This window comes from Octopus sinensis, linkage group LG2, assembly GCF_006345805.1.
Source record: "Octopus sinensis linkage group LG2, ASM634580v1, whole genome shotgun sequence".
Classification (NCBI taxonomy): domain Eukaryota; kingdom Metazoa; phylum Mollusca; class Cephalopoda; order Octopoda; family Octopodidae; genus Octopus; species Octopus sinensis.
The window spans coordinates 2,754,371-2,766,542 of record NC_042998.1 but is presented as its reverse complement, the minus strand read 5'-3'; the positions used below and the strand labels follow the sequence as shown (position 1 = coordinate 2,766,542).

Genomic DNA, 12,172 nt, shown 5'->3' with positions numbered 1-12,172 from the left:
CTAAATACTTCTCTTACAGTTATCTGACTATGAAAATAGCATCAGTAGTGCTTCTCCCTGGCGCAAAGCCAAACTGCATTTCATCCAGTCTAATTCTGTTCCTAATTAATTGGGCTACAACTCTCTCAGTAACTTTCACCTGGTCCAGCAATTTGATGTCTCTATAATTACTTCTATTCTGAGGTCTCTTTGTTACCCTTGTAGCAGCTGATTATGATACTGCTGCACCAGTCCCTGGGGATTATGACTTCCTGAGTAAGCTGATTAACGATGCCAGTGACTAGAATCTTCTATTAAAATTTCATCTCAATTTATGTTCTAGACACCAGCTTCATAATAACAAAGTTATTTTACTAAATTCTTTATTTTCCAAATTAATTGAAGCAAAGGCAGTATATTTCAACATAATCATCATCATCATCATCATCATCATCATCGTCCGCTTTCCATGCTAGCATGGGTTGGACGGTTCGACTGAGAGCTGGCGAACCAGATGGCTGCACCAGGCTTCAGTCTTGATCTAGCAGAGTTTCTACAGCTGGATGCCCTTCCTAATGCCAACCACTCCGAGAGTGTAGTGGGTGCTTTTATGTGCCACCAGCACGGGGCCAGTTAGGCAGTTCTGGCAACAACCTCGCTCGAATCTTTTACACATGCCACTGGCACAGGTGCCAGTAAAGCGATGCTGGTAACGATCACGCTTGAATGGTGCCTTTTACATACCACTGGCATGGAGGCCAGTTAGCCGCTCTGGCAATGATCATGCTCAGATGGTGATCTTAAAACCCTACTAGCATGGGGCTCGAGTGCCAGTAACGAAAGGGTTAAAGCTAATATATTTAATGATGAAAATATTAACCCATTTCATACTTAGACACCTGAGAACATCCCTGGTTCTATGATATGAACTTACTGTTTGAAGGTGATCTAAATTTCAACCGCTCATGAAAATTCCATGTTATGTTGCAAACACCAGCTTAATGATACCTATGTTATTTTATTAAATCCTTCAGAATTTTCAAAATTAATTAAAACAATGGTTGTGTATTTTAAAAGAGGTATGGTAACAAAAAGATTAAAATGGCGTAGGAGTGGTTGTGTTGTAAGTAGCTTGCTTACGAACCACAATGTTCCGGGTTCAGTTCCACTGCGTGGCATTTTGGGCAAGTGTCTTCTACTTTAGCCTTGGGCCGACCAAAGCCTTTTGAGTGGATTTGGTAGACAGAAACTGAACGAAGCCTGTTGTATATATGTATGTGTGTGTATATGTTTGTGTGTCTGTGTTTGTCGCCCCCAACATCGCTTGACAACCAATGCTGGTGTGTTTATGTTCCCCGTAACTTAGCGGTTCAGCAAAAGAGACCAATAGAATAAGTAGTAGGATTACAAAGAATTAGTCCTGGGGTTGATTTGCTTGTCTAAAGGTGGTGCTCCAGCATGGCCGCAGTCAAATGACTGAAACAAGTAAAAGAGTAAAGAGTAAGTATGCAGAGATGCAAAACTTCAATATTAGTCATTTTATGATATTGTTTTATATTATTTCAGTAAGCATGGAAGGCAGTGAGCTGGAAAATTTGTTAGCATGCCAGACATAACGTTTAGTGGCAGGTCTTCCAGTTTTTTTTTTTCCTGAGTTCAAATTCTGGCACGGTCAGCTTTGCTGTCTATCCTTTTCACTTTGATCAAATAAGTAGAAGTGGAGCACTGGGATTGATTTAAGTGGTTAGCACCCCCTCCCTTCAAAATTTTAGGCCTTGTTTCTAATGTCGTGGATACGAAGCATCATAACAGAAGTCAGTGCTGGCTATAATCTCTGCAGAATATCTGTAGAGATAGCCTTAACAGGTGATGTAAAACACACTGCTAACACAGTAGAACATACTGTTGATTTATAAACAATCGTTTAATATACGTTATAGTATATTATGGTTGTGTAATGAAATACCACACCCCTATAAGTCATTAATATCATTTAATGCATGCATTATTTAAAGTAAGAGATACTGACAGTTTCTTGCTATAGAGACCCTGCAATTAGGCAGATTTATGTAATATGCCTCATGTCTTTACGGCAAGAAACTATCAGTAGCTCTTTATTTTAAACACTGTGTACTTTAAATGATATTTATCTCTCACTGGATGGAGTACATTTTTGTTCATCCTACCATAACAGAACAGGAAACTACATACATGTACGTATGTGCATGTGTGTATGTAATTTCAATTTAAATGAGATATAATCAGTGCATCCTTATATATCGGAAGAAAGAAATCTACTAAGGAAGCTCATTAGGAATAGTCCGTGTATCTTCTCACTGGTTCCTATAGTTAGGAAGATCATTGAGTACAGAGCGAGAATACAAAACTTGAGTGTTTAGACTATTGGTACTTAGATTATTTAATTACATTATCTTACAGGTGTTTCTCTTATATTCTGTATATGTGTATGTATTTATATATTTATGTATGTGTGTGTATATTATATATATATTTATATATGTGTGCATGTATTTTATAAATATATATGTGTGTGTGTGTGTGTGTGTGTGTGCGTGCATGTATATTATATAATATATATATATTGTGTGTGTGTGAAAGTGGGGCAGACACTAAAACTTTGCTATCTCATCCAAAGTCTAATTTTTCACTGTAATTATCTTATAATGCTGGAGACAAAGGTTGCAATTTTTTCTTAGATTTATCTAATTTTCCACTTCTTATTTCTATCTATCCATCCATGTGTGTGTACCTGTGTGTGTGTGTGTGTGTGCGCGCGTGCACGTGTGTGAGAAATCATCATCATGATTTTAACATCTCCTTTTACATGCTGACATGGATTAGATGGAATTTGTTGAGACAGATTTTTCTACAGTTGGATGCCCTTTCTGTTTCCAATCCTCGCTTATTTTCAAGTAAAGTGATGTTTCCCTATGACCAGACATGTTTTCTCAGAAGACCGGAAAGAATAGACACCTGTGTATGATGGTGATCTGGTGATATTTACTCACAACTATCCTGTGATGTCAAGGCAAAGGCCTGTGCACGCAAACACACAAATCACACATACATATACATACGTATGTAATAGGCTTTCAGTTTCTGTCAACCAAACCCACTCATTTCTTCTAAAACCTTGGTCTAACCAGAGTTGTTGTAGAAGACACTTGCCCAAAGGGCCACGCAGTAGGACCGAACCTGCAATTGCAGGGATTGAAAGCAAACCTCTTACCACACAGCCATACCTGCATCTTATAAATGTTTATTATATATATATATATGCACACGAATTAAATGCAGTCAAATTCATGTATCACTCAATACATCCAGTTGAGTATAGCATTTTATTTTAGCAAGTGAAAGGCTTGGCAATAATTTACAAGCTTTGGCTCAGTTGCATTCACCAGACTCTCTGACAAAGGTGACTGAGCCAAAACTTCGAAGTTACTGTCAACCTCTCCCTTACTGAAATATCATACCATCTAGAATAAAGTTTTTTCATGTACATACATACATACATGCATACATACATCCATGCATGTTTTTTTCTCTCTCACTTCTGTATATCAATATTTGTCATATGATAAGGTGGTGAGCTGGCAGAATCTTTAGAAAACCAGGCAAAATTCTTCGTGGTATTTTGTCCATGTTTATGTTCTGAGTTCAAATGCTGCCAAACTTGGCTTTGCCTTTCATCCTTTTAGGCTCAGTAAAACAAGTACCAGTTGGACCCTGGGCTCAATGTAATTAATTCATCCTTTCACCTAAAATTGCTGGCATTGTCCCAAAATTCGTTGACCTGCTGCAGGTCAGCTAATGCCTTGTGAATGAATTTGTTAGATGGAGCTAAATTAGAAGATACTTGCCTGAAGTGCTGTGCAATAGGACTGAACCTGAAACCAAATTGTTTCAAAGTGAATTTCTCTGGCCATAAGTAGTATTACCTGACACCTGTAGGATTTTTCAGCTTCTACTCCAGATTGTTAAATGTATCTGATTGCATCTACTTCTTACCTTGATTTTCCAAGCTCTAGCGTATGTTGATTGGCCTGTTTCCTATTTGGAAAAGGTGTACAGTTCAAAACAGCTGTGTATCCCATTTTTTTCTCTCCTTGTTTCTTCCTTGTTTTTTCTGTGTCCCTTTCTGTAGAAGAGCATAGGCTCGAAACGTAAAAGACTTTCTCTATTCCTGAGCGTTATACTAATACATCTGTTTGTTTTCTACACCACCTGTCTTCGTCTTTTGTTTTTTTCTTGTAAACTCTCCCATTTCCTGGTAGTTATGAAATTTTCCTGCCTTGCCAACTTACCTTTTTTGTTTGATGGTCTGTTGCCTGAAGTTAGCACCAAGAGTTTTGATTCCTCTATACTCCTGACAGTGTATATTCATAATCTCTACATCTATCGGAGAAGGTCATTGTCAGCGGTAGACTGAAACTTTCATTTTGCTTTATCTTAACTCTAACTGTGGAACATACATAGAAACCAATGTTGATGAATCATGAATTGTATTGTATTTTATATTTTATTTATTTATTATTTTTTTTCTGTAATTTTAGAATGTGAAGCCTGACAACCTTCAGCGGTATCGTTCGTGCCCAATCCTTGATGCCCAAGACAGATGTACTTCTCCATCAGCTTCTGAAGAATCAGGTAAGTTATGTCTTTATTGGCTGACACTGTATTTTATATTACAGACAAACACCCTAGAATACAAGATATACACTTTATTGAGTACATAATGCTATTTACTGTATTTGTTTCTGATCTTTTGCTGAACATATCTGAAAAATTGTTGACACTGTGCTACATGAAATGTACAGTATCACAAAAATTGTTTCAACCTTGCTTACATTCATTTTGAAGGAAGGAAGGATGTATCTAACGTAAGGTAGAAAACTCTAATACCTTCTTTTATCATCTCATTTCTAGTCTGTAACAGAATCATTACAAGACTGGGCCTTTCACTCAGAATATTTTCAGTATGGTGTCATGAGTTAATGAACTCTAAGCTCAGATAGCACTGCAAAGCATATTTTTACCATCTTACTTTGCCTTCAGTTTCATAATCTTTGCAACATTTCATCTATATTACCTCCTTCTGATAAACTTGATGCACTTCACCTCATCTACTGTCCGCAAGAGTAACAAACCTTTGTTCTTTAGGCATCGATAAAGTAAGCATATCACAAATGGCATTTGGGCACTGCTTGCAGGCACTCTTTTGTAGGGTGCCTTACATTGCTAGAAATCTTTGGAAAAGAGACATTAAATAGTGTAGGAACAAAGATTGCACATATTTGGAACCATGCAACACTCTTGAGAAATATAACTAAACACATTATTATTTATCATATTTTAGACTTCATCTCAAAAATGTTTAATCTGTTGCAAAAAAATTACACACACACTCTCTCTCTCTCCCTCTCTCTCTCCCCCTCTCTCTCTCTCTCTCTCCCTCTCTCCCTCTCTCTCTGATTTGAATTTGAATGCGTTTTTCTTGCAAACAATTATCCATAAATGCATTATCACTACTTTTTAGATTATGCCAATAATCACTACTTTCCAGTTGGTAGGGAAAAAAATCTCTTCAAATCTCTTCAAATTTCAATCTTTCATTTTCATTCTTACTTCTATCAAAAGTTATTAAAAGAAAAAAAAGGTAACACATTAAATTATCACCACCACCACCACCACCACCACCACCACCACCACCACCACCACCATAACTTCACCAAAGTTGACCTTGTCTTTCATTCTTCCAAAGTCGATACAAGTACCAGTTAAGTACCAAGATCAATATAATCAACAATATACACCATTCAAAGCAGTATGCCAGCCAACCAATGATTGAGGCCAGTAAAAGAATAAAAGAAAGAATGGTAATAGATATAGATATATATATATATATATATATATATATACATATGGATGAAAATAAAAATATTAGATTGATTATATTATACATCAGTATCCAAAATATTAGTCTGGGCCTGTTTTATAGCATTATTTATAGGTTTATTTTGTCATTATTACCTATCAGTTATTGGCAGAATCATTAGTGTGTCAGACAAAATTCCTTGCAGTATTTTGTTTCAAATCTTTATAGTCTAGTTTCAAATTCTGCCAGGTCAGCCTTGCCTTTCATTTTTCCTGGGTCTATAAAATATAGTACTTGTCATGTACAGGGATCAGTTTAATCCCTTAACTTTTTCGTTCATATATGGGGCTTTGTACTTATGCCAGAAATTTTCATTACTCATCTGTATAAAAATTATTATTTGAGACCTGTTCTATGAGCATTCGCACCCTGTTATTATTACCCCTCAATATAAAACAAAGAAATGTTAGTGTAGTCCTGTATTATTCTGTTATGGAGAAGTCAAATGGCAAAGATAATTTTTTAATAATATAGATTGTAGTAAATACTTTAAAACAGTGGAAAAAAAATTCAATTCTCTTTGTTTGCAAGACATCTAAGAATTGAATTTTTCTTCCACTGTTTTAAAATATTTACTACAATCTATGATAGAAATTATGTTACATTGGAGTCATGTAATATTATTTTTCCTCCATATATCAATCATCGTTTAACGTCTGCTTTCCATGCTAGCATGGGTTGGACGATTTGACTGAGGACCGGTGAACCAGATGGCTGCACCAGGCTCCAATCTGATCTGGCAGAGTTTCTACAGCTGGATGCCCTTCCTAATGCCAACCACTCCAAGAGTGTAGTGAGTGCTTTTTATGTGCCATCGGCATGAGGGCCAGTCAGGCGGTACTGGCAATGGCCCTGCTCGAAAATGGTGTTTTTTACATGCCACCTGCACAGGAGTCAGTCCAGCAGCACTCGCTCGGATGTTTTGTTCACGTGCCACCGGCACAAGTGTAAGTGAGGCGACGCTGACAACGATCACGCTCAAATGGTGCACTTTACGTACCAGACAGCTGTTCTGGCAGTGATCCCGCTTGGATGGAGCTGTTAGCGCTCCACTGGCACAGGTACCAGTCTTCGAATTTGGTTCAATTTCGATTTCACTTGCCCCAACAGGTCTTCACAAGCAGAGTTTAGTGCCAGTTGATGAATTTGGTTTGATTTCGAATTCAATTTCGATTTCCCTATATACATATACCTCCTGCTGTAGCAACCTTGCCAAATCAGATCAGAACACCTGGTGCAGCTCCCCAGCTTTCCAGTTCTCAGCCAAACCATCCAAACCATGCCAGCCTCTCTCCAATTTCACTCATAGGCTTTTATATCTTGGATACTAACTCAAATATATTGGTTCTTGTCAGTGCTTCACAATTCCAAGACATTTTCGCAACCACCACCACCACAACCATTACTGCCATTCTGTCATTGCCCCCCCCCTCTTCATCCTCACCATCAGTTACGGATTGAACAAAGGCTTCTTTTCATCCTTTTCACCATTGAAGCTGTCAATGGTAGAAGTGACAATGGTTGGTTAGATTACTTGTATGTAACAATATAAATTAAATCTTCTAATTAAAAGAAATAGTATTGATTTCCCTTTTTTTTTTCTTTTGTTATTAATTAATAGACACAGACACAGTCTGTGTGGGTGGCTAAGAAGTATGCTTCACAGCCATATGGTTTTGGGTTCAGTCCCAGCATGCAGTACCTCAGGCAAGTGTCTTCTACTATGACACTTAGCTGACTGATTCCCTGTGGATGAAATTTGGCAGAGCAAGATGCAGACACACACACACACACACACACACACACACACTCTTGTGTCTTTGCGTTTGTCTCTATTGCATTGGCAACCAGTATTGGTTTGTTTATATCCCTGTCATGTAGCTGTGCAGCAAAAAGAGACTTATAAAATAAGAACCAAGTTTTAAAAGTTAGTTCAGAATTAATTTGAATGACTGAAACTTTTTAAAGTGTCTTATCATTGGCTGTAGTCCCTGAAGGTGCATGACTCTATGGTTAGGGCATCGGGTTCACAATCACGTGGTAGTGAGTTTGATTGTCAGACAGGGCTATGCGTTGTGTTCTTGAGCTGTAGAAATGAGTTGTGATGTCACTGGTAACCAAACTGTATCAGTTTTTGCCTTTCTCTTCGATAACATTGGTGGCATGGAGACGGTATGCATGGGTGACTGTTAGTCTTCCATAAATAACCTTGCCCGGACTTGTGTCTCGGAGGGGAACTTTGTAGGTGCAATCCCTTAGTCATTTATGACTGAAGGGACCTTTACCATTTTATCATGGCTGTAGTCCAGTGAGTGAAGCATGAAATAACAATCTGCGAGACTGCTTATTGTCATTATTCCAATTATCATTAGTAGCACCATCCGTTCGTGGCCGTTGCCAGCCTCGCCTGGCCCTCGTGCCGGTGGCATGTAAAAGCACCATCCGTCCGTGGCCGTTTGCCAGCTCCGTCTGACACCTGTGCGGGTGGCACGTAAAAAGTACACACTACACTCACGGAGTGGTTGGCGTTAGGAAGGGCATCCAGCCGTAGAAACACTGCCAGATCAGACTGGGCCTGACGAAGCCTTCCAGCTTCACAGACCCCAGTTGAACCGTCCAACCCATGCTAGCATGGAAAGCGGACACTAAATGATGATGATGATGATGATGATATCATCATCTTCACCACTATTTCTCTCATCCTCAGAACAGCTAACGCTATCATCACTGGTCTCAGATTGAGACCTAGTGGGGCCCTTATGATTTTGTTGCACATAATAAAATAAAGAGGGCTTCATGCTCTCTGTTTCTTTCAATTACTTTAAATATAACAAAGGGTTTAGTAAAATAACTTAGTTATCATTCAGCTAGTGTTAGGAACATAAATTGTGACTAAGGTTTGGTGGAAGATTTTAATTCAAAGTTTATGAAAACAAGACATTTGTACTACAGAGCCAGGGCCAGTTTCAGCCGGGTTGGTAATGAAAGGTTAAGTCTAGAGCTCCCAAACAGTTTAAGGAAACCTCAAATCTTAAAAGGGCCTTAATAGACTCCAAGTGACTCAGTTAAATATAATGGTTTTTTAAATGTAAAAAGGCCCAATAAGTCAGAAGAAGGTTGAATAATTTTAAAATAACTTTTTTTTTTTGCGTTTATTGGCTAAACTGGCAAAATGACCATTCCGAAATACAACAATTTTTTTTTTTGCATTAAAAAACATTCAAACAGGTAAAAAAATATTGGATTGCTGTAAATAAATTCTTAAATTTTTAACTTCAAACTTTAGGCTTTTCTGAGTTAACAGGGCCCCTAGACCATGGTCCATATTAGCCCATACGTAAATCTGTCCCTGATCATTGCCAGTAATATTAAAACTGTTGTCACAACCACCACCAAGACTATAACTATTTAATACTATCAATTCCATCTGTATTACCATAAAAACCTCTACCAGTATCACTCTTTGCTGCTATTTCACTAGCTTCACCAACACTGTCACTTCTCTTTTTACCATTAGTATATATTTTCACCGCTTTTGTTGTTTTTTTTATATATTCAGTAAGATTTCATATGCTTACTTTGCAGTTCATCACAGATCAATGCTGGACTTGGCCCCTGGGGTTGAACGGCAACCTGTCTACAGTGACGCTGTCTTCGCACCGGACCTGTCAGGAAATTTATTGAATACCGGTCTGTATAACGACTACGAATCTGTCTGTGGTGCAGCGGACGGTAATGATTCTGGTGTCCGTATCTGCATCAATGGAGTCACCGTGGGTAACTCATCTGAGAATTTGGCTGTGTCCACTGCGCCTACAACAGAAAGCAATTTCACGTCTGCTGTAAGCGAACTAGTGAAATCGACCGCTGAATGTGTTCATGGCACAGAAGGCCGATTTATTCCTGCTGCTGGCAGAGATAAAGAGGATTTTGATCCTGGTCCTGTAAGTGCTGGATATGGGGAGCATGTTGGCTCAGGGTCTCACAAAGAAATCCGTGGCCATCAGAGAACTCACTCAGAAATCCCTAAATCCCATAGGAACCTAAGTTATATCCGGTCAACCATGGCTTCATCACTCAGTGGGAAAAGGTAAGTCAATATCTGTAACATTTAAAAAGATTTTGAATTATTATTCTTAATGTTTTTTATTGTGTCTGTTGATTGAAGCACTTCAAATCTTCAGCAGCTGAGCTGTTTCTTCATTGGAAGCCACTGCTGTCATAACAATGGAGCTTGTGTTTGTCATTTTAACATGGTTTTTACAGCTGCCAACTACTTCACAGGCTGTACTAGGGACATTTTCTCTTGGCACAATCACTGGAGAGGTTACCAAGTCCTTGGTATGACACGACTAAAGAGACTCCTCAACCTTATAATTTTTTCACTTGTTTACTCTCCCCTTGTATTTGGCCCTTTTTTTTTTGTGGTACCAACATTAGAGAGGGTGTCAAGTCCTTGGTAAGACAAAGCTAAAGAGACCTCTCAATATTTTCCTCTGCTCATTCACCAAATCACCCTCTAGAGTATAGTGGGGTGGGGGCATTGGCCTTTTGCAGTGACACCAGCACAGGTGCCAGGTGCTATATTGCACTTTAAGTTTCTCAAGGTGCAGCATGGATAAAATCACGACATAATGAGGTGTATTAATAGTTTGTAGTCTTTATTATTCATGTGTAGAGTGGGAGTTGGTTGGGAAAATAACCTGGGCATGAGCATGGTGTGAGATGCCATCACCTGCTCTCTTGTTTTTCCTGTAGTTATCGGTTTCCAGTTTTTAATCTCATCAAGCTTAATGGTATCAGAGGGCCTATGATCACCATAAGCAATGTCCTTGTCCACAACCCAAATTATTAAAACACACGAACACAGACATGGATAGAGGTAGGTATGGCTATGTGGTTTAGAAGTTCTCTTTGCAGTCATGCAATTTCAGGTTGACTTCTTCTCTGCAGCACTTTTGGTAAGCATCTACTATTGCCCCAGATCAACCAATACCTTGTGCATGAATCTGGGGGAGAGGAACTGTAGGAAGCCCATTGTGTTTGTGTGTGTTTTGTTTTTTTGTATGTATGATTGTGTGTTTGTATGTATATGTGTGTATCTGACTGGATACTCCTGAATCCTATAACAGGACACATCCCAATTTTTGCGCTTAAGCCATCGGTTGGATAAAATATCTGACCATGGTGACCAACAATAGTAGCCCATTATCCCACAAAATGTCCTAATGCCAAAGGAGTTCAGGTGGCTCCTGAGGCCCCCTGACAGTGTCAAGCTTCAAAGCTATAGAGTAAAACAGGGAAGACCAGAGACTTGAAGACCTGAGCCATTGTTGCATCCCTTTAACTCTCATAACCTAGCAGTTTTAAAAGTAGGGATTGATAAAATTACAACAAGACTGAAATACTGGTGCTAGCAGGAGCCAGTAGTATGGTGTGGTTGTAGTCCAATGACTGAAACCTGGAAAAGAATAAAATGTGTGCTTGCATGTATGAATGTGTGTGTGTGCATGCACTGACATGAAATGGTTAACCCTTTTGATACCAACCTGCCTGAGATGGTTCTTAGTTCTATTTCACAAATTTCCTGTTTTAAAGTGATCTAAATCAAAACCTACCATCAAAATTGTATTTTAATTTTTGTGCCAAACACATCTTAATAGTAACAAAAAAAAATACAACATTAATTCAAGTAATCCTTCATTATTTTCAGTATCAATTGAAATAAAGTCAGTAAATTTCAAAAGAAATATGATAACAAAAAGTTTAACCCTTTAGTGTGCAGATTATTCTATCAAACATAATGTTTATTGATTCCCATTGATTTGAATTAATCATGCATTATCTCATATCTTCAAGATGTTGATGGTGTAATTACTTAATGTAGAATAACATTGTAGGGTAGGTGTGAGGGCCTAGATCTGGTCAGTTTGAACATAAAACAGATTAACTATTTTGGCCGGATATGGCCGGTTTAAATACTAAAGGGTTAAAGTAAATCAACGTTTGAAACAAAAATTCTCTGTGGTATTGAATTTCTTTTGAGTTAAGGTCCTTTATGCAAAAGTTGGCATTATCATTTGGCCTTTATAAGAGAGATTAACACAAAGAAAATGTCCCAGAGAAAGTCCTAAGGGTCAGTATGATAAGAAATGAAGACAACACTGAAGCTTGCTTGCAGTCTTAAGATGAAAGAAGAATTGAGATTTTAGTTTGATGCCTTTTCCTAAATGA

General features: G+C 38.2%; 1 protein-coding gene and 1 long non-coding RNA gene across 13 annotated transcripts in view; both read left to right on the top strand.

Annotated features, from left to right (window-relative positions):
* LOC115223565 (rho guanine nucleotide exchange factor 28) overlaps positions 1-12,172 on the top strand; it is a 490,764-nt gene that overhangs the window by 302,785 nt on the left and 175,807 nt on the right. For all 12 annotated transcript variants that reach the window (XM_036511308.1, XM_036511277.1, XM_036511280.1 and 9 more), the window contains 2 exons: positions 4,557-4,650; positions 9,524-10,028. In XM_036511308.1, coding sequence (XP_036367201.1) covers positions 4,557-4,650; positions 9,524-10,028 — 599 coding nt within the window. The remainder of the gene's footprint in view (positions 1-4,556; positions 4,651-9,523; positions 10,029-12,172) is intronic.
* Positions 294-3,629, top strand: LOC118767181. Its single transcript, XR_005003085.1, has 3 exons — positions 294-392; positions 1,846-1,850; positions 3,618-3,629. It is a non-coding gene; the product is annotated as an uncharacterized LOC118767181 (long non-coding RNA).